Consider the following 27,160-nt stretch of genomic DNA (forward strand, 5'->3'; position numbering starts at 1 on the left):
CTGGATCCTTGAGAAATATCTTCTTGGGCTGGTGAGATGGCTCAGTGGTTAAGAGCACTGACTGCTCTTCCAGAGGTCCTGAGTTCAATTCCCAGCAACCACATGGTGGCTTACAACCATCTGTAATGGGATCTGATTCCTTTTTCTGGTGTGTTTGAAGAGAGTGACAGTGTACTCACATAAAATAAAGAAATAAATAAATCTTTTTAAAAAAACGAAATATTTTCTTCGACTGAGGGTATAGTTGAAGTCAGTTGGAAGAGTGCACAGAAGTTTGGGCTTGATACTCAGAAGCATTTAAACTGGGTGTGGTGGAGCACGCCTGTGATGTCAGTGCAGAGGACCTATCGTGGCAGGACCAGACGATCAAGGTTAACCCTCAGCTACACAGCAAGTTCAAAGCCAGCTTGGACTTCCTGAGACCCTGTCCAGAACAAGGAACAATGTTTTACGAACATTGTCATGGTGGCTGACCACTGTGATCCGGACACTTAGGTGAGGCATCTCAGTCGAAGGCAGCCTGTGTGCCCGTGAGCTCGAAGCCATCCTAAGCTAGATGAGATTCTGTCTTGTCAAAAAAGCAAGGAAACCCTTATTTGCACGAACGTACTTTTAGATGTCCACTTGGGTCTATTTCTTGTGTACGTGAGCCTGTTCTGATTACTGGGAATGGGAAGAGGAATCAGGAAGGCGAGGGTGACTGGTGACGCTGATGAGGCTCTTGCTCCTTAGGTGAACGGGGCTGCATCGTGGGCAGTGGCCACTGTCCACGCTGACCTTCATTCTTTTTACCCCTTTTTCTTCTAGAAGGATTTACCCCTGCCCCGGAAAAGCAGCAGGTGAGTCTTGGGGATGAGATGCACTGGGCTGAGGCCCCCAGGTAGGGGCATCAGGCGTGCACACGGGCGGGGCCTCGCGCGGCGACACCCCGCAGCGCCCCCTCGCGCCTGGCCGCTGCAGCAGGGCCCTCCCCTCCCCCGCCCTTCCCTGGCCGCTGCTGCGGCGGCTCCAGCCTCCGCCCAGCACACTCGCTCCCCGCGCCGCCGCTGCCGCCGCTGCTGCTGCTGCTGCCGCTGCCGCACCTGCCACCATGTCGCCGCCGCCGGGTCATGTCTGACTCTCTCTGGACCGCGCTTTCCAATTTCTCGATGCCCTCCTTCCCCGGCGGCAGCATGTTTCGCCGCACCAAGAGGTAGACCCCCCAAGCCCTAGACCCTGTCCGGGACCTCCGGGTGAAGCCACCCTGCCGGCTGCTGCGGCAGGGCGGGGCCGGGATGCTGCTAGCTGTCCAGCTGCGCCAGAGGTGTCCGCGCTATGCCCTCCCGCAGGGGATGGGGGAACGCGGACGGTGCGGGTCGTGCTGCGGTGGAGCGGGCAGGGGGGGGGGAGACTAAAATGCTAAAAAGGCCTGAGCTGGGGAAAGGGTCGTGCCGGCGGGGGGTTGCAGCGCCTTTGTTTGCAGACGCTGTGGGCTCAGGCGGCCCAGTGGGGGTAGGGGAAAGCGGGGAGGGGGGCCTTGGCACCCTCAGAACAATAGCCGCAGCCTGGTCTCCCCCCCCGCCCCCATCCGCGTGCTCTTGGACAAGCTAATATGCTCAGTCACTGCGGCTGAGAGCGAGGGGGCTAGAGCGACGGGGGCTCCCCTTATCCAGCGGCTAGGCAGAGGAAGGGGGGGGGGGACTTTATCACTGCAACTCGAAGACATCCTCACACTGAAAACAGTGACACGGCGTCACAGAGAACATGACCACACACTCCTAGTGGCTACAATACACTGGGAGGCACCACATATATTCAGCCACAGGTCAAAGCTATGCACAAATAGGGTCACCTCCCGTGTCATACACAGACACACACACATCGTGTTCTCCTAGTAACATGCCACACGCATGACTACCCACCAAAACAACGTCCCCATCCAAGATACACAGGTCCATTTTCAGAATGATACAACCATCCGCCCAACAACAACACATCTGTGTCACATTGACACCAGGATAAACAGACATAGGGACCCCTGCAAAAGCAGGGACACACAATCATACAGCAGATACCCATGTGATACATGACTACATGCTTGGATGAGCCCATTGTCACAGGGTGTTAAGTCCACACGCAGTAGATGTTGAACACACACACACACACACACACACACAGCCAGCATCTCTCACGCTGATAACCACAACCGAAAGCGGCACACCTGCAGCTTTCTGCAATCATGCATCGTGCTGGAGTTACACAGTCATGAACAAGCTGTGTTTCCCACTGCATCATCCACACAGACGGATGTGCCATCACACAGATAGCATACATGACACACTAGTGTCAGTGTGGATCCCATACGGTCGATGCCGCGTGTCAATGTTATGAGCAGACTCAAGGACACAGACATTCGGGGTCACCAGAGGTATCCCCGTGACTATCAGGCCAGAGCTGACACGGACCTCACAGAGCTGCACTCTACCCTGGATGTGGTACATGCTGGCTGCTGCTTGGAAGAGAAGTGAGGACCTGAAATAGAGGAGTGGCCGCATAGGCTCACACTCAAAGCTCTGCCTCTCTCCTTCCCTGGCAGCTGCCGTACCAGTAACCGGAAAAGCCTCATCCTGACAAGCACTTCTCCGACGCTACCGCGACCCCACTCCCCGCTGCCGGGCCACTTAGGTGAGATAAGCATGCTGTCCCTGGTCGCTGTGGATGTAGACCATGGGAGGCGGGGCCACACCCTGGGCGTGGCCATTTCTGTATGGGCGTGGCCACTCTGGATGATGGTGGGGGTGCACTCAGTTTAGAGGCTGCTGGGTTGGACAAGGGTAGAGGCAGAAAGGAAGATCCATAGCTGAAAGGCGGAGCCGTCTTAGAGGAGGTCAAATAGGCTCCAAGGTGAGTTCAGTGACTCGAGACCCTCCGCCAAAAATGTTTAGAGAGGCAGGGCTACTGCAAAAGGGGCGTAGCCTACTACACACGCGCGGGCCTACATTAGAAAGGTGAGCTGTCCCGGGCAACCTATTTTGGGTGACCAGAAGGCCCTAAAGTCCTCCTTTCTCCTGCAGGTAGCAGTCCCCTGGACAGCCCCCGCAACTTTTCTCCCAATACCCCCGCCCACTTCTCGTTTGCTTCTTCCCGAAGGTGAGTCCCTCCCCTGAGGGCCCCAGAACTCGGTGCGATCCTCCCCATCCACCGTCTGGGCCACCATCTGTTCTTGTCCTAATTGCACCCGAGTAGCCTCTGGGGACCAGTGGAAAGGCCTCCATGTCCTAGCTCGAAAAGCTACTAGAATTCAAGGTGGAGCCTATAAAAAGGTGGAGCCAATCACTGGTGTAGAATGGAGAGGAGCTGTAAGAGGAGGGAAACTGCTTGTGCTCTGGGCCCCAGGGTCGGCCTCCTCCTAGCCTCGTGCGCTTGGCCGAGCGTTTCCATAGCAACAGAACAGGGCTGTCAAGATGAGGTGCGCAAGCGCATACTGCACCGAGCCCATCAAGGGCCTCCCTCAGTCCCTCCATGCGGGGAGGGTGGCTAGAACATTTTCTCAACCTTTCCAAAGGCAAGATGTTGCGTTTATCGCCAAGGTTCTTGGTGGATTTAAATGAATCTTTTTGGGGAACATAATGAAAAGTGGAAAGGGCCAGAGAGTTCCTGCTTTTATGTGGAAAAACTTTGAAAGAGTCATTGGGATCTTTGGACCAGGTGTGGGAGTTGGGGATGCTTTTTCTTTAACTGTATTCATGGCTAAGACTCGCTAGGAACTAGACATATGGGATGAAGGACACCTCATTTCTGTCCTTAGCATGGTGGGGGAGGGTAAAGCAGTAAAAAAAGAAGCCAGGGGTCATTGCAAAGATGGATAAAGGCTGTAGGAGGAGATGGAGATAGAGAATCGCTTCCTGGAGGGGGAGGGGGAGGGAAACCCCATTCAACAGTAACCACATAGAGACTCTGCGTTTGTCCTGTGTTAGAAAGAGACCAGAGCCCACCCTATCAGAGGGTGTGTCTGTAAGACTGGCAGTCTGAATGGCAGTGTGGGTGTGTTCAAGTGTAGTGACATGCACTCGCATTGCGATGTGAATCTGTGTGTACTGTGGGTTTACACGTTAAAGGAGGACACCCCCACCTCTGCATCTCTGAGGCACATGCAGCCAGTGAGGGAGTGGGAACGTGTGTGTGTGTGTGTGTGTGAGTGTGCGCGCGCGCGGGAGCTTATGCCGGAGTGCATTAATGAGTGTCAGTGCGACTGGAAGAGTGTGTGGCCCCGTGGGAGTGAGAATGTATGTGAGTGTGTGTCTGTGACATACTGATGTATGTGAGAGTTCCGGCCTGTGTGCATCAATGGGTGTGGGCATCGGGATGACTGGATGAGTGTGTATCTGTGTGGGAGTTGGACCGTCTGACAGTGAATGAGAGTCTCGGATGTGTAGCTGCGTGAAGATGAAAGCGCAGAGTGTGTGAGTCAGGATGCAACTGTATGTGTGTCAGTGTGGGTCCCGGCTCCCATGTGTGCTCTGTGTGTCAGTGTGGGTCCCAGCTTGCATATGTGTTCTCTGTGTCAGCGTGGGTCTGCTTTGGCATGTGGTTATGCATTGGTGTGTGAGAGTACAATGTTCTAGTTCATGTGCAGGGCTATGGATCCTCACAACTGCCTTCAGTGAAGAGTCATGAGTGTGGACTGAGAAGTGGAATTTTCTCTCTTCTTTCCTTCCTTCCTTCCTTTTTCTTTCTTTTATTCTTTCTTTTCCAAGACAGGGTTTCTCTGTGTAGCCCTGGCTGTCCCAGAATTCATTCAGTAGTCCAGGCTGGCCTTAAGAGAGTCAGAAATTTTAAAAGATTTTTTTTTTTTTACATTTAATTGTATTTTATGTGTATATGTCCTGAGTGGTTTGCTTGCATGTGTGTGCACCACTTAAGTGCCTGGTGCCCCTTGATGTGAGAAGAGGACATCAGACATTCTGGAACTGGTGTTATAAATGGTCAGAAGCCATCATGTGGGTGCTGGGAACTGAACGTGAGTCTTTTGCAAGGGCAATAAGCATTTTTTTGTTTTGTTTTGTTTTTTGTTTTGGTTTTTGGATTTGGTTTTTGGATTTGGTTTTTGGATTTGGTTTTTTCGAGACAGGGTTTCCCTGTGTAACCATGGCTGTCCTGGAGCTCACTCTGTAGTCCAGGCTGGCCTCGAACTCAGAAATCCGCCTGCCTCTGCCTCCCAGAGTGCTGGGATTACAGGCGTGCGCGCCACCACCACCCGGCTCAATAAGCATTCTTAACCTCTGGCCTTCCAGCCTATCCAGCCATCTCCAGTCTGAATTTCCATGTGTTTTATGTCATTCGGGACAGGGCGGGATCTTGTGTGGCTCAAGATGGCCTACAATTTACTGTGTGACCAAGGAGGAGTTTGAACTCTTCTACTACTAAGATGTTCCCTCTGCTTCTCAAGGAGCTGTTCTTGCAGGAATTCACCACCAGAGGAAGTGGTTGTGTACTGTGTAGAACAAGTTCTCCAGAAACAAACAGAGAACCCCTTAGCTCTGCAGCCTGAGGGCAGGGATTAAAAGTGAGCGAGCACCACCATGACCAGCCCTGACTTGTCTCCTCCTCCTCCTCCTCCTCTTCTTCTTCTTCTGTTGCTGCTGCTGCTTCTGCTTCTTCCTCCTCTTCTTCTTCCTCTTCCTCTTCTTCTAATTTATTTTATGTATGTGAGTACACTGTCATTCTCTGAGAGGGCACTGAATCCCATTACAGATGGCTCTGAGCCACCATGTGGTTGCTGGGATTTGAACTCAGGACCTCTGGAAGAGCAGTCAGTGCTCTTAACTGCTGGGCCATCTCTCCAGCACCCATACTTCTTTATTTATATGTGTCACACACTCAGGTGTGTGTGACAGTGTGTGGTGGGTCTCATGCAGAGGACAGAGAATGACTGTCAGGAGTCAGTTCACCCCACCTACCTACTCTAGGTTCCAAGAACCAAATTTGGGTCATCAGGCTTTCAAGACCAGCTCCTTTCCCTACTGAGCTGTCTCATTGGCCCTTGTTTTGTTTTACTTTATATATATATGTATGTGTGTGTATGTATATATATATATATATATATATATATACACACACATACAATATATACAATATATTATGACTGTTTTGCCTATACGTATGTGCATCATGTGCATGCCTGGTGCCTGCAGAGTTCAGAAGAGAGTTCAATTCCAGATCCTGGAGTTAGAGCTACAAATGGCTGTAAGCCACCATGTATGTGTTGGGCACTGAACCTGGGTCCTCTGCAAGATCAACGAGTGCTTCTGTTTTGTTTTAGAACAAGGTTTCTCTGTGTAGCCCTGGCTGTCCTGGAACTCTGTAGACCAGGCTGGCCTTGAACTTAGAGATCTGCCTGCTTCTGTCTCCTGTGTGCTGGGATTAAAGGTGTACATCATCATGCCTGGAGCATGTGTGTGCATGTCTATCTCTCTCTCTCTCTCTCTGTGTGTTTGTTTATTTTGAGATAAGATCCTTCTATGTACCCTGGCTGTCTTGAAACTTGCTCTTTTAGACCAGGCAAATCTTTATCTCCCAGATATCTTTTGTCTTCTCAGTGGTGAGATGAAAGGTGTGTGCCACCATGCCTAGACACCCTGAAACATTTGCTCTTAACTTTCGAGCATCTCTCCAGTCCTCTCTGACTGTTTTTCAGTCAAGATCTCACTATGTAGTCCAGACTGACCTTGAGCCTTAGGTCTTCATGCCCCCACCTCCTGAGTGCTGGGATTCCAGTCCTGTGCCAGCCCACCAGACTCAGTTTGTGAACATGACCAAACTAGGTACATGAACATGAGTGATTGCAGCTATCCTATGAGAGTGATTGTGTGTGCCCAGGAGTGTGGAGACCCGGGAGCTGGAGAGATGGCTCAGCGGTTAAGAGCACTGACTGCTCTTCCAAAGGTCCTGAGTTCAAATCCCAGCAACCACATGGTGGCTCACAACCATCTGTAATGAGATCTGACACCCTCTTCTGGTGTGTCTGAAGACAGCTACAGTGTACTTACATATAATAATAAATATATCTTTTTTTTTTAAAAAAAATAAGAGTGTAGAGACCTAAGTCAGTGTGTCACTGGGTCTGTTAGAGGATGTGTTCTTTTAAAAAATGTATTATTTATTTTTATGTTACATACATTAGTTTATTAGTGTCTGTGTGAAGGTGTCAGATCCCCTGGAACAGGAGTTACAGACGGTTGTGAGCTGCCATGTGAGAGCTGGGAATTGAACCCAGGTCCTCTGGAAGAGCAGCCAGTGCTCTTAACCACTGAGCGATGTCTCTAGCCCAAGGACAGATTTTTTTGTGTGTGTGCAGAAGACCCCTAGGCATCTTCTCTGGGATAGTTCTGTGTAGACTCTCTGGTTGGATTCTATGGTACCCAGGAATGACAACTTGGTGTTGGCTTCTTTTTTTATTGTATTACTATGATTTGTGATACTGAAGATTTGACCCAAGACCTTGCACACGCTAAGAAAGCTCACCACCGCTGAGCCACACTCCTGGCTTCCTGTGAATGGGCTTCTTCAATCGTCCTGTGTCCACTCTAGTGTGTATGTGGCTGCTTTCGTACGGTGATACTACCAAAGAAGGAAGGATCATAGGAAGTCCCAGAGAGATGGGATTCCTCCTTCAAAGCCCTGGCACCTGACTAGAAGATGCCATCTTTCTCTTTTTACTCTGGAAGCCTCAAGTGTCTGAGCATCCCCGTCCCCCACACCCATGCTGCTCATGGCCAGTGGCTCCTCTCACTCGGAGAGTGAGGAGACCCTTGGCAGACTCTGAGCCGATTCCCTGGGTTCCAGGGCGGATGGACGACGATGGTCGCTCGCCTCTCTCCCCTCCTCTGGCTATGGCACCAACACACCCAGCTCTACCGTTTCAGTGAGTATGTGGAGGTAGATGGAGGGGTGGGTAGGGACCAGAGGGTCCAGCTGTACTGGAGGCCGGGTCTCACTGCCCTTCACGAATGTCCACTTGTCCATCCCTTAGAGGTGGTAGTTCTTCCGCAGAGCCCCGCACTGCATTCCCCTAGGAACCTACTCATTTCTCATTGCCTGTGATGGTTCTGTCTTGGGGACTAAGGCCCAAGAATCATTAGCTAGCCAGAGCCTGCATAGCTTCTCCCTAAAGCACAATTCCTTACACTCTGCACACCTCAAAAATCTCTGTCTGCCAGCGCCCCTTGCAGGCACAGCTCTGGTTTTCCTATCCATCTATTGTCATGATCATGTGACCTGGCTGGCGTTGTAAAGCAAGGCTTCCTAGAGGAAGTGGTTGAAACCCAGATAAAGGATCAGTTCGGAGTTGGGGGGGTGGGATATTCAGAAGATCAGCAGCATGGTCAACTCCTAAGGCCTCAGAAAACAGGACACAGAAGCAATTTGAAAGTAACTGTGTTATATAGTTAATTACTATGAAAGTGACTGTGTCACTGATCTGTGGCATAGCCTGTAACCACTGTCGGGGAGTGGGGAAAGGAAGGAAGACGGAGAAGAAGGGAAAAGAAAAAAGGAAAGGCTGGGCAGTGTTGGCACACACCTTTAACCCCAGCTCTTGAGAAGCAGAGGCAGGGGGATCTCTGAGTTCGAAGCCACCCTAGTCTACAGACTGAGTTCCAGGACAGCCAGGGCTACGGAGAGAAAGCCTGTCTCAGAAAAACCAAATCAACCAACCAACCAAATAAACCAAACAAACAAACGAAAAAAAGAAAGAGGCAAAGAACTGAGGAAGTCGGTATACTGGTAGAGGGCTTGCCTTTCATGCCTGGGCTTGATCTCCAGTAGCACAAAAGAAAGAAGCAGGGAAAGGGAAGGAAAGAAAAAGAAAAATCTAGCTATCCGGCCGAGGGTTGTTGTAGAGAAAGTCACCCATCCACAGGGAGAATGACCCAAGCATAAAAAACAGCTAATGCCGAGGCTCTGGGGGCAGAACCGGATCTGGCACGGATCTGCAGGAGCAGGAGGGATGGATCAGAGCGGGCAGAGGTGTGCGTAGGAGGAGTGGCGGCCAGGAGGTCTAGTGAGCACACCCTAGAGGAGCCTGTGGCTGGTTCTGCATAGCAATATTCCCCAACCCCTTAGTGGCTTAAGATAGGATCTCAGTGGAACTGAGGTTGGCCTCGAGTCCTCTGTCTTCTTAAGTGCTGGGATCACAGAAGGGAACGCGAGGCCAGGGTCCAGTGCTGCGCTGCTCCCGCGGTGGCTCTGATCCACCGTCCTCCCCGCCCTCTCCGTAGTCCTCCTGCTCCTCCCAGGAGCGCCTGCATCAACTACCCTACCAGCCCACCGTGGACGAGTTGCACTTTCTGTCCAAACACTTCGGCAGCACCGAGAGCATCACGGACGAGGATGGTGGCCGCCGCTCCCCCGCCGTGCGTCCTCGCTCTCGGAGCCTCAGGTGAGCTGGCACCGAATCTCCCTTCCGAAGGGATTGGGTTTGGCGCATGACCAGGGAACCTTTGACCCTGGGAAAATGTAGTAGAGTGAGAGTGGGAACGTGGGGGGGGGGGGGGGAGGGCGGGGGGGGGAGGAGGAAACGCGGCGGGGGGGAGGGGTGCAACACGAAGTCAGGGGACTGGACAGGATGAACTTCTTCTCCTGCAGCCCCGGCCGCTCCCCCTCCTCCTACGACAACGAAATCGTGATGATGAACCATGTGTACAAGGAGCGGTTCCCGAAGGTGAGACACCCCCACCCCCACCCCCCACCCCCCACCCCCACCCCCACCCCCCTTCACAAGCCTTCCCTTCGTTCGCTCGCGCTCCCGGGCTCTGTGCGCCCCCTCGCGGTCAGCATCCGTGTACCGCTGTCCAGGCCACCGCGCAGATGGAAGAGAAGCTGCGGGACTTCGCCCGCGCCTACGAACCTGACAGCGTGCTGCCGCTGGCCGACGGCGTGCTCAGCTTCATCCACCACCAGATCATCGAACTGGCCCGAGACTGCCTTACCAAGTCCCGCGATGGCCTCATCACCACGGTCTATTTCTATGAACTGCAGGAAAACCTAGAGAAGCTGCTGCAGGACGTGAGTGCCAATCACCTCAGGACCCCGCCCATGCGCCGGGCAGACCCCGCCCGGTTCCTACACCGGCCAAGAGCAGTACCCCAGGCTGGCAGGTGGAGAACGAGGATACTGTGGTTCCCAATCTAGGTCTGATGGTCTAGGTCCCTTTCTGGTGGCCTGCTAAACCCTCCCTCCCCCTTACAGTGGGAATTGAGCCCTGTGAGGCAAGTGCCCTACCACTGAACTACGGTTCCAGCTCCCCTTCCTTCCTTCCTTCCTTCCTTCCTTCCTTCCTTCCTTCCTTCCTTCCTTCCTTCCTTTCTTCCGTCTTTGTGTTTAAAACAGGGCATCCAGTAGTAGTACAGGCTGGTCTCCAATTTGTTATGTAGCTGAGGATGGTCTTGAACTCCAGAATCTTCGGTTTCCACCTATTGAGTGCTGGGATTACAGTCTTATGCCGCCACCTTCCATTTTTGAGATGCTGGGGACGGAACCTGGGACCTCGGCACACCAGGAGAGCAGCAGTGTGCTCGCTAAGCTACACCCCTAGTTCACACGAGGTTATTCTCTGACTGGCTTCGGATTTGACATCTTCCCGCCCCAGCTTCCTGAGTATCTGGGGTCCCAGGCCCGCAGCATCACACCCAGACTGTGTGTGATTTCAGACCCTGCACACGCAACACATCCTTCTATATATTTTTGCTTATCTTCTTTCTTGGTTTCTGTATTCCAGTGTCAGCCCCACGACTGGGCAGGTGAAGTTCGGTTCAATGCAGAGTCCCTGGTGTCTGGCATGGTGCCCAGCTCAACAAATATTGCTAACATGTCTCTGAGGGCATGGCTCATGGGCACAGAGTTTACCTAACATGGGTAGCCCCAGGTTCCATCTCTAGCACACACACACACACACACACACACACACACACCTTAAACAAGTGGGTGGGCCTGCTGTGGCAGCACACACCTGTAATCCCAGGGCTATGGAAGCTTCAGCAACAGCATCCCAAGTTCCAGGCCAGCCCCACCTACACAGCAGACCTTGCGTATTAATTAATTAATTAATTAATTGGGTGTGCAACTAACAGCAAATAAGATAATACCCCATCTATGTCAAGGGTCGTGGAGGGCCCTTCCTGAGCACTTCCTATGCACTGGGGCCCTGGCAGCACAGAAGACAAGTATCCCTGCCTCCTGGGTGCAAATGCTAGTTCAGGAATCATGAGAAACAGACCAAGGATCATGGTGTCAGCTGCCGTTAGGGCTAGAAGCAAACAGAACAGTAACTGGGGGCCTCGCCCAGAGTCCCCAGAAGGGCTCTCTGGGGATGTGACAAGTAGGGCAAGGATGAGTAGATGGCATCTGTGGGAAGAGGCAGGAGGATGACCCTGAGCAGAGAAACAGTAGGTTTGTTTAGTGGTAGCTCTTTTTCTTTTCTTTCTTAAAAGATTTATGTATTTATTTTTTTATGTGAGTCCACTGTCACTGTCTTCAGACACCCCAGAAGAGGACATCCGATCCCATTACAGATGGTTGTGAGACACCATGAGGTTGCTGGGAATTGAAATCAGGTCCTCTGGAAGAGCAGTCAGTGCTCTTAACCGCTGAGCCATCTCTCCAGCCCTGCAGTTAGATCTCCGTTCAGTTTGTTCTGAAGCGTTATTTTTACTTTTATTTTTATTTTGGTTTTTTGGATTTGGTTCTTTCGAGACAGGGTTTCTCTGTGTAGCCCTGGCTGTCCTGGAACTCACTCTGTAGACCAGGCTGGCCTTGAACTCAGAAATCCACCTGCCTCTGCCTCCCAGAGTGCTGGGATTACAGGCATGTGCCACCACCGCCCGGCTCTGCAGCGTTATTAATGCCTCGAAAAAATGTAAAAAGGGCACTTTGCTCACTCTTCCTTTTTCATTTTCTTTAACATTATTCATTTTGTTTTAAAGACTTATGTTTAATGTGTTTTGCCCACATGCTTGTCTGTGCATTGATTGTCTGGGAAGCCAGAAGCCCCTGGAACAGAAATTACAGAAAGTTCTCAGTTGCTATATGGGTATGAGGACTTGAACCCTGATCCTCTGCAAGAGTAGTCACTGCTCTTCACCACTGGATGGTCTCCAGCCCATCATTTTAATTTAAAATTTTACTAATTATGCGTATGTGGGAACACAGGAGGACAACTTTTTTTCCTTTATTAATGCATGTGAGTACTCTGTAGCTATTTTCAGACACACCAGAAGAGTGCATCAGATCCCATTAGAGTTGGTTGTGAGCCACCATGGTGTTGATGGGATTTGAACTCAGGTCCTCTGGAAGAATAACCGCTGAGCCATCTCTCCAGCACCCATGAGGGCAACGTTTGAAGGTCACTTCTCTCTCTTCACCCACCGGGGGTTCTGGGATCAAACTCGGGTTATCAAGCTTTACAGCAAGTGTAAATGTATGGCTTCCACATATGCACCATGACACACACATTCTTGCATTCATGTACACCATACATAAACAACAGCAACAACAATAATAAATAGTCGGGCAGTGGTGGCGCACGCCTTTAATCCCAGCACTTGGGAGGCAGAGGCAGGCGGATTTCTGAGTTCGAGGCCAGTCTGATGTGCAGAGTGAGTTCCAGGACAGCTAGGGCCAGAGAAACCCTGTCTCAAAAAAAAACCCCAATAAAATAATAATAATAATAATGATGACGGTGATGATAACGATAATGATTAATAATAATAATAACCCTTTGGACAGGGTCTTACTGGCTTACTTACGGGCACCCACAGTCCTCTTCTGTGAATGAGGCAGCAGGAACGCCTCAGGCTCTGTGTGTCCCCAGGGCCTTGAGAATCTGGCCTGGGAAAGAGGCCTGGATTAGCAGCTGACCTTGGAGCCCCATTTCCTCCTTTCTTCCACTCCAGGCCTACGAACGCTCGGAGAGCCTGGAGGTGGCCTTCGTCACTCAGCTGGTGAAGAAACTGCTCATCATCATCTCTCGCCCTGCAAGGCTTCTGGAGTGCCTGGTGAGGGGTGACTCGGGGAGTGTGGGGGATGGGGTGTGGGGGATGGGGTGTGGGGATGGGGTGTGGGAATGGGGTGTGGGGATGGGGTATGGGAATGGGGTGTGGGGGGTGGGGTGTGGGGGATGGGGTGTGGGGATGGGGTGTGGGAGATGGGGTGTGGGAATGGGGTGTGGGGATGGGGTATGGGAATGGGGTGTGGGGGATGGGGTGTGGGGGATGGGGTGTGGGGATGGGGTGTGGGAGATGGGGTGTGGGGGATGGGGTGGGGGGATGGGGTGTGGGGGATGGGGTGTGGGGATGGGGTGTGGGGTGTGGGGGATGGGGTGTGGGGGATGGGGTGTGGGGGATGGGGTGTGGGAGATGGGGTGTGGGGGATGGGGTGGCCCTCCGCAGCTACAGCGAGCTGAGCCCATCCCTGCCCTAGGAATTCAACCCAGAAGAGTTCTACCACCTGCTGGAGGCGGCCGAGGGCCACGCCAAGGAGGGCCACCTGGTCAAGACTGACATCCCTCGATACATCATCCGACAGCTGGGCCTCACTCGGGACCCCTTCCCAGGTGTGCGAGGGGCCTGAGGGAGGGGGCTGAGCAGCAGGACAGTCACTCACACCCACCTCCTCGTAGATGTGGTGCGCCTGGAGGAGCAGGACAGCGGGGGCTCCAATACACCTGAGCAAGACGACACTTCTGAGGTAAGCGGTAGCCAAGGCTGGCTCTCCACCCTACCCAGTGCTGGGGTTAGGCAGGGGCCACCATTTCTGACTCCTATGTGGTTGCCGGGGATATGAACCCAAGGCCTCATCCTTGTGTGGCAGGTACTTGACAAACTTGAGCTATCTCACCAGACCCAAGACCTCAAATTTTAAAAATAGGATGGAGCCCAGGCTGGCTTAGAACTCATGATCATCTTGCTTCAAAACAGGGTTTCTCTGTGTAGCTCTGGCTGTCCTGGAACGAGCTCTGTAGGCCACAGAGATCCGCCCGCCTCTGCTCCCAAGTGCTGGGATTAAAGGTGGAGCCACCACTGACTGACCCATATTTTTCCTTTTCAATTTTGTTTTGTTTTGTTTTGTTTTTCAAGTCAGGGTTTCTCTGTGTAGCCCTGACTGTCCTGGAACTCACTCTCTAGACCAGGCTGGCCTCGAACTCTGAGATCCATCTCCCGAGTGCTGGGATTAATGGTGTGTGCCACCACTGCCCGGCCATATCTTTCTTTTTCCATTTTTAGGCTTAGTTATTGATTTCTGGGAAGTTTTGATTTAACATTATTACCTTTATTAAATTTGTGTGTGTGTGTTACATTTATTTATGTGTATTATGTGTGTGTGTGTGTGTGTGGATATCAGAAGACAGCATGAGAAGGCCAGCTCTCTCCATCTACCAAGTCTACACTGGAGATTAATGTCAGGCTTTGAGTCTTGGCGGCAAGCCCCCTTTCCCACTGAGCCATCTTGCCATCTTCTCAGAACATTTCACACACGTTGTGTGTGTGATGAGCCATTTTGTAGGTTTTCTATCTTTCCTAATAGCAGAAGTTGGAAATATGACAGCAGAGAATATTTGGGTTCAAGTGGCCTCTGTTGCTTTCTCACCGAGCAAAGTGGATAAAGGGGTTTTCATCCCTTCCGTTCCTCAGTTTCACCGTATGTAAAGGTGGTGATGATGGTGGTGGTCTTGCACTTTCCCCTGCAGGGTCGCAGCAGTACCTCCAAGGCCAAGAAACCTCCAGGCGAAAGTGACTTTGACACTATCAAGCTCATAAGCAACGGCGCCTATGGGTGAGCCACCCGGGGCTCTGGCGGGGGAGGGTGGCGGAGGCCGGGTGTCTCGGAGGTGATGGCCGGTCCTCGCTCTCCTCCCCCGCAGGGCCGTCTACCTGGTGCGGCACCGGGACACGCGGCAGCGCTTCGCCATGAAGAAGATCAACAAACAGAACCTGATCCTGCGCAACCAGATCCAGCAGGCGTTTGTGGAGCGCGACATCCTCACGTTCGCAGAGAACCCTTTCGTGGTCGGCATGTTCTGCTCCTTTGAGACCCGGCGTCACCTCTGCATGGTCATGGAGTACGTGGAAGGTGCGCCAGTCAAGGCTGCTGGGCTACACACGCGACACGGGGGCACCCTGCACGCCCGACCCGGGGGCACCCTGCACGCCCGACCCGGGGACACCCTGCACGCCCGACCCGGGGGCACCCTGCACGCCCGACCCGGGGGCACCCTACACCAGCCTGTGCTTGTCTTCCCCACTGTCTACTATCCTGTCCTTGATCTGTCTGTCCACTCTCCCCATCATTTGTTCGGTATTATTTTTGTTTTGAGACAGGGTCTCAGTATGTAGCCCAGGTTGGCCTCAAACTCTGGTCTTCCATCTTCATCCTCCTGAATGCTTGAGTTCATTAGACTTATTTGTTTAGCTGTGGGTTTTTCTGGAGGGGCGGGGCTTACTTTGTATGGATTAATATTTAATTAAGTTATCATTCCTATTAATATGAAAGCAGCCCCATTATGCCTTCGATAGGCATCTCTCCATCAATTCGTTTATTGTTGCATTTCTTTTCCTTCTCTGCTTCTTCTACTCGTTGTCCATCTAATTCTCCCCTCCCTACCCCCCCCCAATAACCCGTCTCCTTTCTCGATCTCCACGTAGCTGGGACTGCAGGTGCACAGCTTCACCCATTGCTTCCCCGCACTTCTATCTGTTTGTCCCTCTATAATTGCTCTTTGCGGGGTGCCGGGGATTGAACCCATAACCCTAGTGCCTCCCTGGGGGACTCGAGCCAGTGGCTTTCTTCCTGGGACACGTCCTCAACTCTTCACAGGCAGAGATAGTTCCAGGCCAGCTTCAGTTATAATTTAGTTGATAGTAAATATTATTATAAATAAAATATTATAGATAAATTAATTATATAATTACAATATCAACTAAAGCTCATAATTTACATTATCATTCACACTTTATATTTTACATTTATTTTCTGTTTTTTAGACTTATTTTATTTATATGAGTACACTGTAGCTGTCTTCAGACACTCCAGAAGAGGGCATCAGATCCCATTACAGATGGTTGTGAGCCACCATGTGGTTGCTGGGAATTGAACTCAGGACCTCAGGAAGAGCAGTCAGTGCTCTTAACCACTGAGCCATCTCTCCAGCTCCTTATTTTCTATCTTTTTAAAAAAAAATTTTAAAGATTTATTTATTATTATATGTAAGCACACTGTAGCTGTCTTTAGACACCTCAGAAGAGGGCGTCAGATCTCATTACGGATGGTTGTGAGCCACCATGTGGTTGGTGGTTGCTGGGATTTGAACTCAGGACCTTTGGAAGAGCAAAGCAGTCAGTGCTCTTTAACCACTGACTGATCTTTCCAACACCCCTCCCCCCCACTTTTTTTATTTGTTTCTCTGTGTAGCCCTGGCTGTCCTGGAACTCACTGTAGACCAGGGTGGCCTCGAACTCAGAAATCTGCGTCTACCTCCCAAATACTGGGATTAAAGGCGTGCGCCGCCACCACCCGGCTTCCAGCCTCAATCTTAATGTATTTCTGAGCAGTGCTGGAGTTCAAACCCAGGTGCTCTTAGCAAGCCATTGGCTAAGTTACATAGCACTGCTTTCTCATGTGCATGCTCCCTCCGGATGCACCAGAGTAGCAGGGCTGCCACCCAGCCGATCACATGCTAGGTCTAATGCTCGTGTGGGAGGGCATAAGACCTGTTGCATATTGACGGAGGTGGCTTGCCTTGAGTGGGATCTACCCCTGTGAGAGAAAGGAAGAGTGAGTACCAGGCAACCTCAATACCGATGCTGGAGCGGTGCGGTGGCTCAGCAGTAAAGCACCTGTGTAGAATCCACCGGGAATCGCTGGAGTGTGGCTCCGGGCTGGAGTTATTGCTGAGTGTGCACAAGGGCCTGGGTTCCATCTGCAGCGTTGCTAAATAACATGTGTGTCACACACATGTTCTCCTGGGTGGAAGCCAGGGGCTCACATTTTAAAGGTTTAGTTGTCAAGAGGCCAAGAGTCATGCTTTCTCTGACTCTAAACAAAACTCAACAATCATCAGCTTCCTGTGGGACCAGACTTCACTCTGAGTCCTTATGAAGTAAGTGGGCTGGGAATGCCAATCACAGAGCGTAATGAATGACATGAGGTGAGTCTAGGATCCTGAGCGCAGCTCTTTCTGAGACTTGGGAGGAGCTCCCATTCTGGACCTTCGTTTTCCCCTTCTGCAGAACGGGTACAAGTGAAGTAGAGACACAGTGAATGTTATGTGCTTGGCTTTGGGTATAGGGTGACTTCCTCTTCACCTGACTCTCTTCCCTGGCTCTCAGGTGGTGACTGTGCCACTCTCCTCAAGAACATCGGGGCTCTACCTGTGGAGATGGCGCGAATGTATTTTGCAGAAACAGTTCTAGCCCTTGAGTACTTACACAATTACGGCATCGTGCACCGCGACCTCAAGCCAGACAAGTGAGCTTCCGCCTTCTTTACTCCTCCCCTGTTGTTCCGTGGAAGACCCGGGGTGAAGGGCAAGGACCTCACTTTTGAAACCCGCTTGTCTCCTTGTCCCTGAAGCCTCCTCATCACGTCCATGGGCCACATCAAGCTCACGGATTTTGGGCTGTCCAAGATGGGACTCATGAGTCTCACCACCAACTTATATGAGGGGCACATTGAGAAGGATGCCAGGGAGTTCCTGGACAAGCAGGTGTGTGGCGGGCATGGGGGTCACCAAGGGTGGAGTGACCTGGAAGGACCACAGGGGCCCAGGGCCTGGTGGGGGGCACAGCTCTCCCTTGAGGCCCCCTCTGTGGCCAGGGCACAGGCTGACCGCCTGCCCCCAGGTGTGTGGGACCCCAGAGTACATCGCACCGGAGGTCATCCTGCGCCAGGGCTACGGCAAGCCAGTGGACTGGTGGGCCATGGGGATCATTCTCTACGAGTTCCTGGTGGGCTGCGTGCCTTTCTTCGGGGATACCCCGGAAGAGCTCTTTGGACAGGTCATCAGTGGTACGTGACTCCTAGGTGGGAGGTTGGGACCATGGAAAGATGGGTAGCTGGGGCAACCTCTCAGCCTCATCTTGCTTTGCAGATGACATTCTGTGGCCTGAAGGAGATGAGGCCCTGCCCACAGATGCGCAGCTTCTAATATCCAGCCTCTTGCAGACCAATCCCCTGGTCCGGCTTGGGGCAGGTAAGAGGCCTTCTGCACCAACAGCTGAGGCAGGGGAGCAGCGTGCTGCCCCAGCTTGAGCTGAGGCCTGGGGTGGAGCATGGGCTGAAGGGTTGGTGTGCTGGCCAGGCTGTTCGGTACCTCTCTCATCTGCCCACAGGCGGGGCTTTTGAAGTAAAGCAGCACAGTTTCTTCCGAGACCTAGACTGGACAGGGCTCCTGCGGCAGAAGGCGGAGTTCATCCCCCACCTAGAGTCAGAAGATGACACCAGCTACTTTGACAGTGAGTTGGGGGTAGGGAGAGACACAATGCCAGGTCAGGGTAGAGAACAGGATGCGAAGACGGGGCCCACAGTGAGGCCTGGGGTGGAGCCTGGCTCAGAGTGTGTCGGGATAAAAAGGCTCACCAAGAAGGCAAGGCTTTCTGTGCTACCCAGAGAATTCAAGGCCAGCCTGAGCAACTTAGTGAGACCCCATTTTAAAATAAAAAGTGAGTCTGGCTATCAGGCAGATAGATGTCTGTTATCCCAGCACTTGGGAAGAGTTCAAGGTCAGCCTCAACTACCTCCCAAGTTCAAGGCTACCTCGAGCCTGTAAAGTGAAGTTGGGCCTGGTGGTACACGACTTTAATCCCAGCACTTGGGAGGCAGATGCAGGCGACAAAAATGGGTGTTGGTGCTGGAGAGACGGCTGCTGTTTCTGGAAGACCTGCGTCCTATTCCTAGCATCCCGATTCGCAGTCACAAACATGCGTGACTCCAGTTCTAGGGGATCCAACACCCACTTCTGACCATCATGGACATCAGGCATAAGAGTGGTATAGAGGCAAAACATACACACACTTTAAAACAAAACAAAAATAACACAAGCTGTAAAAAAGGTTTGGTTCAAGAGCCCTTGCTGCCTTTGGGGAGGATACAGGTTCTGTCCCCAACACCCATGCCAGAGGGTGGAGGTCAGGGATGGGCAGGGGGTATTCAAAAACATCTGTAACTGCAGATCCAGAGGACCTACTGCCTCCAGCCTCCCCCCCACCCCCCACCCCGAACCTACACTCAAGCTGTGTGTACACAGGCATGAGTGTGCACACACACAGAGATACACGCATTTATACAATTAAAAAGTAAAGTGGGAAGCTGACTAGGGAGGGATACAGCCCAGAGTTAGTGCTTGCTTGGTATGGGAGAGGAAGGTTGAAAAAAAAGATAAGAGACAATACTCAAACTGGCTTTGGGGTGTGGCCTCGTGGGGTTTGACACTATCCACTTTGGGAACAATGATGCTTGTGCTAAGAACCAGTCAAAGATGATCTTAGCCTTTTGGCACACCCCTTTAATCCCAGCACTCAGGAAGCAGAGGCAGGTGGATCTCTGTGAGTTCGAGGCCAGCATGGGTCTACAGAGTGAGTTCCAGGAGAGCCAGGGCTACACAGAGAAACTCTGTCTCAAAAAACCAGCCAACCAACTAACCAACCAACCAACCAACCAACCAACCAACCAACAACCACAAAAAACCCCATTGCACTAGGCAAGGGGTAGGGGTGGAGGCTCAACATGGGAACGCCGCCATGTTGGGCTTGGGCTTTTGTTAGATGATCGGGCTAGGACCAAGAAGGGGCAAAACCTACAGAAGCCTGAGGTGGAGCCAGGGTGCGGGTGCTGTAAACTCATCTGGTAATGTAGCAAATCCCAAACTCCAGGCGGAGATTTGGAGAATAAGGAAGGGGGTGGGGGGCGGGAGGGAAGAAACTCAGAGCAAATTGGAAGGGGCGTGGCGAGGACGTTGTTTGCTGGGCTCTGAGGGGGCGGCGGTTCTCCAGCCCGCTCCGACAGGTATCACCATGTGAACTCCTATGATGAGGACGACACCACCGAGGAGGAGCCCGTGGAGATCCGCCAATTCTCTTCCTGCTCGCCGCGCTTCAGCAAGGTGCGCCGAGCGGGCAGGACTTGGACCTGGAAGGTCTTTGGGCAGTAATGTCCCAGGCACCCGAGGTCTCAGTTTGGAAAGTTAGAGAGGGGTTGGGAACTAGGAAGTTGAGAGGTCTTGTTTGGAGGGCGAGTTGGGGCTGGCATTGGGTTGGCGTGAGAGGGCCAAGGCTGTGCTAAGTTTTAGCAGTACCGAGCAGTACCGAGCAGTACCGAGCAGCTGGACGGATGCCTGGCCCAGCCAGGAGACGGAAAGAAAGGAATTGGGGAAGGCCTATAAGACCGGGCTAAGTAGAGAGCTGGACCGGATGAGCCTAGAGCAAGGCAGGCTTAACTTTGCATGAGCTCTCTTGAAGATGCAGGGAATGGAAGACTTGAGCAGGCGGTGCCTGGGAAGGACAGAGCGCGGTTTGCGCCGTCCAGTTGCAGAAAGCTGATTGGCTCCCGCGCGAAGGCGTACTCAGCACCTCCCTCTCCGCTCTCAGGTGTACAGCAGTATGGAGCAGCTGTCTCAGCACGAGCCCAAGACCTCCGTCTCAGCAACAGGGGCCAGCAAGCGGGACCCAAGCGCTAAGGGCCCGGAGGAGAAGGTGGCCGGCAAGAGGGAGGGACTGGGTGGCCTGACTCTGCGTGAGAAGACCTGGAGAGGGGGCTCTCCAGAGATGTAAGCAGAACTATAGAGGGGCTCCAGGGCGGGGCCAAATGAGAGTTTTCCTTCTGATCTGGTTTTCTCGGTGCAGTAAGCGCTTCTCAGCATCTGAAGCCAGTTTTCTGGAGGGAGAGGCCAGTCCCCCGCTGGGTGCGCGCAGACGATTCTCAGCGCTGCTGGAGCCAAGCCGCTTCACCGCCCCTCAGGAGGATGAAGATGAGGCTCGACTCCGCAGACCTCCTCGGCCCAGCTCCGATCCTCCTAGCTCACTAGATACACGCGTCCCCAAAGAGACAGCTCAAGGAGAAGGCACGTCCACCCCGGGGGAACCCGAGGCCAGTGAGTGCCTTCTCTAGCCTTTGGCCAGTTTCCCATAGGCGATCTATTGAGCATCCATTACTGTACATGGTACAGTGTATGCAAGACCTTACGCACTATTCGTGCACCCATCTGTGGGGATTACCATCGAGAGCGCCTGCCAGGGTGAGGCTCAGCGGCAGAGCCCCTGTCAAGAATCCTCCAGTGGAGGACCTGGGGACATGGCTTAATGCCCAGAATTTAGACCTTCCCCCGCCCCTCTCCCAGGGTTTGGAGAGATACCCCAGTGGTTGAATGCACGTGCTGCTCTTTCAGAGAACCCAGGTTCGGTTCTAGAACCTTCAGGGTGGCTTTCAATCATTCATAGCTCCAGTTCCAGGGACAGCGTCTTCTGACTTTGCAGGCACTGCACACACAGTGCATATACACACAGGCAGGCAAAACACTCACTCATAAAAATAAAAATAAATATAAAAGAGCACTAAACCAGGAGTGGTGGCACACACTGTAGCCCCAGCACTTCAGAGGTGATCTCTCTGAGTTCGAGGCCAGCCTGGTCTACATAGTGAGTTCTAGAATAGGCAGGACTACATCCTGAGACCCTTGTCTCCAAACAAACGAAAAGTTCACTCACTGTTCTAGGTTGGCATTCAGCCAAACTGAAGGGTAGTGGCGCTCTCCCCGTGCCAGAGGTTTGCCACAGGTGTTTGTGGGCTGCTCTGTGAAGTTCAAGGAATAAGAAGGGCATGTGACAAGTCCCTGACTGACAGCTCTTGTCCTTTACAGCTGAGCGTGCACATCCAGGTGACCTCTGCCCGCCCTCCAAGGATGGCGACCCATCGGGCCCTCGGGCCACCAACGACCTTGTTTTGCGAAGGGCAAGGCACCAGCAGCTGTCTGGGGATCTTGCTGTGGAGAAGCGACCGTCTCGAACCGGGGGCAAAGTTATCAAGTCTGCTTCAGCTACAGCCTTGTCCGTCATGATTCCTGCAGGTGAAGTGGGGCGCCACGCCCCGGGGAAGGGGCTCCCTGCAACTGTGGCAGGGCTGTTCTTTGGCCTCAGGATGGAGTAATAAAGAACCTGCCGTGGGCCTTTAGGAGTGAGGAACAGATCCTGGGATAGCGGTGGGAGGTCTGCCTTGATCTCTGACCATCACGGTTTTGTGCCTGCAGTGGACCCGCACGGAGGCTCGCCCCTGGCTAGTCCCATGTCCCCTCGATCTCTCTCGTCCAATCCATCCTCTCGGGACTCCTCGCCTAGCCGAGACTACTCACCAGCTGTCAGTGGACTCCGTTCCCCCATCACCATCCAACGCTCAGGCAAGAAATATGGCTTCACACTGCGAGCCATTCGCGTGTACATGGGCGACTCGGATGTCTACAGTGTCCACCACATTGTCTGGGTGAGTCTCACGGGCTGGGGAATAGCGGGGGAAGGAGTCTTGGGGTGCACAGTGCTGTTTGGGTAAGATTTCTCTTTCCACTTAGTTCTCCAACCCCAGGTTATTCATCTATGCAATAGGGAGGAGACGAGTTACTATTTCATAAAAAGTCAATGCAAGCAGCGCTTGGGAGGCAGAGGCAGGCGGATTTCTGAGTTCGAGGCCAGCCTGGTTTAGAGAGTGAGTTCCAGGACAGCCAGGGCTACACAAAGAAACCCTGTCTTGAAAACAATAACAACAACAACAAAGTCAACGCAAGAAAAGGTGGATCCCTCTTACCAGTCTTTCAATCACGTCTCTGTTGGTTTGCAGCACGTGGAGGAAGGAGGGCCGGCCCAGGAGGCAGGGCTCTGTGCTGGGGACCTCATCACCCACGTCAATGGTGAGCCGGTGCACGGCATGGTGCATCCTGAGGTGGTAGAGCTGATCCTGAAGGTGAGTAGGGGATGGGCTTCCTCAGGTGGACGGCGGACCAGGACCCAGCAGCCGCCAACAAATGAATTACCCTCCCTTCTCCCAGAGCGGCAACAAAGTAGCTGTGACCACCACACCCTTTGAAAACACTTCCATCCGGATTGGGCCTGCCAGGCGCAGCAGTTACAAAGCCAAAATGGCCCGTAGGAACAAGAGGCCTTCTGCTAAAGATGGCCAAGAAAGGTGGGTGGGGCCGTAAGTAGCTTGTCTTTGTAGCAATGGGCCGTGTTAAAGTGGAAGGTGCGCAGACTAGGGCTCAGGGGAAAGAGTGGGAGTGGGGGGAGGGGAAGGCTGAGAAAGTGGGAGGAGCCAGGAGAGGAAAAGATTTAAAAGTATTTTGGGCCAGCCCTTGAGCAGGTTAGACTTGTTGCGGCAGGGAAGGAGCTGAGATAAAAGATTACTACCCGGCTGGGCAAGGTGGTACAGGCCTTCAATGTCAACAGTCACCAGTCCTCAAGGCTTGACAACATTGTGTTCTACGCAGCGAGACGCTGTTTACAAATAAATAAATAGCTGGGGAGGTGGCTGAGTCAGGCAGATCTCTGAGTTTCAAGGCCAGCCTGGTCTATAAAGTGAGTAGTGAGTTTGAAGTCAGGGCTCCGTAGAGAGAAACTGTCTCAAAGAACCAAAACAAACAAAAGGTTACTACCAAGTAAGACTGAGCCACCGTGGGATACAATGAAGCCGACCGGCAGGGGTCCCCCTGTAATTCCAGCACTTGGGGGGCTGAGGTCAGAGGATCTCTGGATTTTGTTAAAGGCCCGTGTGGACATGTGCAGTAAGGAAAAGAGAAAAGAGACCCAGCCAGTCGTTTTTTAATGATGTAGGTGTGTTACCACGAAGGCATCCTTACTTCCAGGATTTCTATCAGTGAATTTACACAACTCACCTATGAGGTCTCCAGGCCATATAATCATCCTGGAGTCACGTGGTGCGGGTATTTGGAAATGGTTATATATGAGAAACCGGTTTTGTTTTAGGTTTTGTTGTTTTAAAATTGTATAAATGTGTGCCTGATGCCTGTGGAGGCCAGAAGAGGGCGCCAGATACTTTGGAACTAGAGTTACAGGTGGTTAGATGCCCTGTAGGTGCTAGAAAGCCAACTCCAGTCCTCTGGAAGAGCAGCTACGGTTCTTTTGTTTGTTTGTTTGTTTTGTTTTGTTTTTGGGTTTTTTTTTGGATTTGGTTTTTTTCGAGACAGGTTTCTTTGTGTAGCCCTGGGCTGTCCTGGAACTCAGAAATCCACCTGCCTCTGCCTCCCAGAGTGCTGGGATTACAGGTGTGCACCACCACCGCCCGGCGCAACTACTGTTCTTAACTGCTGAGTCGTCTCTCTAGCCCTAAGAGAACAGTTCTGACAACTGGCCCTAGGGCCGCAAGCCTTTAATCCCCTGAAGATGCAGTTAGATCTCTGGGAGTGCAGAGCCAGTCCTTGTCTACCTAGAGTTCTAGTGAAGCCTGCAGTACATAGTGACCCTGTGTCTGTGTGTGTGTGTGTGTGTGTGTGTGTGTGTGAGAGAGAGAGAGAGAGAGAGAGAGAGAGAGAGAGAGAGAGAGAGAGAGTCAGGAGAGAGAGAGAGAATGAATTTGAGAATTTTGATCAGTGCGGACTTGAGTGTGGATTTGAATGAAGGAAGCGGAACTAACCTGTAAAGTGCGCTTGCAGGCGCAAACACAGCCTGTAAGTGGGACACCCTGATGTCTGGGAGGGGCCAGAAGAGGCCGAGTCATTGTACCCTGGCCAGAATGGAGAGGGCATGGTCAAGCAGAACTGAGCCTAGAGTTCTGCTTTGATAGACGGGCTGTAGGGAAAGGGGAAATGCTAGAAAAGGGTAGGCGGTCACTGGGATGTCCAGAAGCGGGGGCGGCGGTCGGAGGGAGACCCAGAGTTCGGAGTTAAGAGATGTGACCTTTGGTATTTGTCCTCCAGCAAGAAGCGGAGCTCCCTCTTCCGGAAGATCACAAAACAGTCAAACCTGCTGCACACTAGCCGATCGCTGTCCTCTCTGAACCGGTCCTTGTCGTCCAGCGACAGTCTTCCCGGCTCGCCCACGCACGGCCTACCCGCACGTTCGCCCACACATAGCTATCGCTCCACGCCGGACTCCGCCTACCTAGGTAGGTTCTGCGCCTGCGCGGGGTAGGGAACTAGGGCACTGAGGTGCTCAGAATGTTTGCACCTTCTCTGGCCTGCAGGCGCCTCGTCACAGAGTAGCTCGCCGGCTTCCAGCACGCCTAACTCCCCCGCCTCATCCGCCTCGCACCACATCAGGCCCAGCACCCTGCACGGGCTGTCACCCAAACTACACCGCCAGTACCGCTCAGCGCGCTGCAAATCGGCTGGCAACATCCCGCTGTCACCGCTGGCGCACACACCATCCCCGACGCAGGCGTCGCCGCCGCCGCTGCCAGGCCACACGGTGGGCAGCTCGCACACCACGCAGAGCTTCCCCGCCAAACTGCACTCGTCGCCGCCTGTCGTGCGCCCGCGCCCCAAAAGTGCAGAGCCACCACGCTCGCCGTTGCTCAAGCGAGTGCAGTCAGCGGAGAAGCTAGGGGCTTCGCTGGGAGCAGACAAGAAGGGCGCACTGCGCAAACACAGCCTGGAAGTGGGACACCCTGATTTCCGAAAGGACTTCCACGGTGAGCTGGCGCTGCATAGCCTCGCCGAGTCCGATGGTGAGACGCCTCCTATTGAGGGTCCTGGGGCGACCCGGCAGGTCGCCGTGCGACGCCTGGGCCGCCAGGAATCACCCCTAAGCTTGGGCGCGGACCCGTTGCTACCCGATAGTGTCCAGAGACCAATGGCGTCAAGCAAGGAGGATTCCGCGGGAGGTTCAGAGGCTTGCACTCCACCTCGCGCGACAACCCCTGGGAGCCGGACCCTGGAGCGTGACTTGGGCTGCACAAGGCACCAGAGCGTGCAGACTGAGGATGGCCCAGGTGGGGTGGCCAGGGCCCTGGCCAAGGCAGCACTAAGTCCAGTGCAGGAACATGAGACAGGCCGGCGCAGTAGCTCCGGTGAGGCAGGCACACCCCCGGTGCCCATTGTTGTAGAGCCTGCTCGGCCAGGGGTCAAGACCCAGACACCCCAGCCTCTGGGCACAGACTCCAAGGGGGTGAAGGAACCTGTAGCTCAGATGCCATTGCTACCTGATGCCCCGAGGGGCCGGGAGCGCTGGGTGCTAGAGGAGGTGGAAGAGCGTACAACGCTAAGCGGACCTCGCTCTAAGCCCGCCTCCCCCAAAATCTCTCCTGACCCCCAGACTCCAACCCTAGTCCCAACAAAGAATGTACCCCGCAGTGCAGCTCCTCCAGTCCCACCTGCCTCTCTTACGGTCCCAGGCACCAAGCCTGAAGCAGGGTTGAACTCCCGGTGTCCTGCTGAAGCTGTGACTCCTGCAGGCCTAACCAAAAATGGGGCACCCAGCCCTGCATCTCTAGGGCCATAGCAGAGCAGGCTTTCGGTCCTGTGCTGTACAGATGCCTGTATACATATGTACACATATAAATAAAGTGCCCGTGCTGCCTGAGGCTCCGGGGGCTCACGTTTCCTCTCTGGACAGGGATGGCCTCAGAGAGTAGGGAGGTGGCTTTCAGCAGGGCTTTCCTGTGCCCCAGCCACTGCCAAGTCCACACATGGTGACAGCTTTGGGCAGACCGTGTAAGGAAGAGCACTCCCACCCCTGGTCTGTGTCTTAAGGTTCATCTGAGGAAAAAAGTTGACAGTCTCAGGTGCAGAGTTTGTTGTATTAATAACCCCTAGAGGGGCTGGAGAGACGGCTCAGTGGTTAAGAGTGCAAGAGCACTGACTGCTCTTCTGAAGGTCCCGAGTTCAAGTCCCAGCAACCACATGGTGGCTCACAACCATCCCTAACAAGATCTGATGCCCTTTTCTGGAGTGTCTGAAGACAGCTACAGTGTACTTACCTATAATAAATGAATAAATCTCTAAAAACCAAAAACAAACAAAATACCCAACCTCTAGGGACATGTTGTGAAGCCCATTTTGCAGTAGACAGTCAGAGAAGTTAAGGCACTGGTAAGGTCTCCAGTTAGGAAGGGGATGAACTGGTACTGAGATTCACAGCCAGGGCCGGGGTGTGGTTCAGCAGCAAGGTGCTTGTGTTGGGTGTGGCAGGCCCTG

At 53.0% G+C, this 27,160-nt stretch overlaps 1 protein-coding gene across 1 annotated transcript; it reads left to right on the plus strand.

Annotated features, from left to right (window-relative positions):
* The first annotated feature begins 1,017 nt into the window (after nt 1-1,017).
* Mast1 (microtubule associated serine/threonine kinase 1) lies at nt 1,018-27,139 on the plus strand. The gene is made up of 26 exons (XM_052166406.1): nt 1,018-1,192; nt 2,576-2,664; nt 3,054-3,129; nt 7,825-7,903; nt 9,258-9,418; nt 9,625-9,700; nt 9,835-10,044; nt 12,930-13,031; nt 13,456-13,588; nt 13,655-13,722; nt 14,723-14,808; nt 14,897-15,105; nt 17,361-17,499; nt 17,605-17,737; nt 17,874-18,039; nt 18,122-18,223; nt 18,363-18,485; nt 20,022-20,131; nt 20,616-20,794; nt 20,871-21,118; nt 21,884-22,090; nt 22,271-22,500; nt 22,852-22,974; nt 23,060-23,196; nt 24,944-25,131; nt 25,210-27,139. Exons 1-26 carry the CDS (start codon nt 1,110-1,112, stop codon nt 26,463-26,465), a joined length of 4,713 nt encoding a protein of 1,570 aa, XP_052022366.1. The 5' UTR covers nt 1,018-1,109; the 3' UTR covers nt 26,466-27,139.
* The last annotated feature ends 21 nt before the right edge of the window (nt 27,140-27,160 follow it).

This window comes from Apodemus sylvaticus, chromosome 21, assembly GCF_947179515.1.
Source record: "Apodemus sylvaticus chromosome 21, mApoSyl1.1, whole genome shotgun sequence".
NCBI lineage: Eukaryota > Metazoa > Chordata > Mammalia > Rodentia > Muridae > Apodemus > Apodemus sylvaticus.

Excerpts from the sequence above, each read along its gene's own strand:
- Mast1 (XM_052166406.1), top strand. The coding sequence starts at position 1,110 with ATGTCTGACTCTCTCTGGACCGCGCTTTCCAATTTCTCGATGCCCTCC. Across the intron at positions 20,132-20,615 it reads GCTCGCCGCGCTTCAGCAAG|GTGTACAGCAGTATGGAGCA; the intron begins GTGCGCCGAGCG and ends CTCCGCTCTCAG. Across the intron at positions 23,197-24,943 it reads GCTAAAGATGGCCAAGAAAG|CAAGAAGCGGAGCTCCCTCT; the intron begins GTGGGTGGGGCC and ends TTTGTCCTCCAG.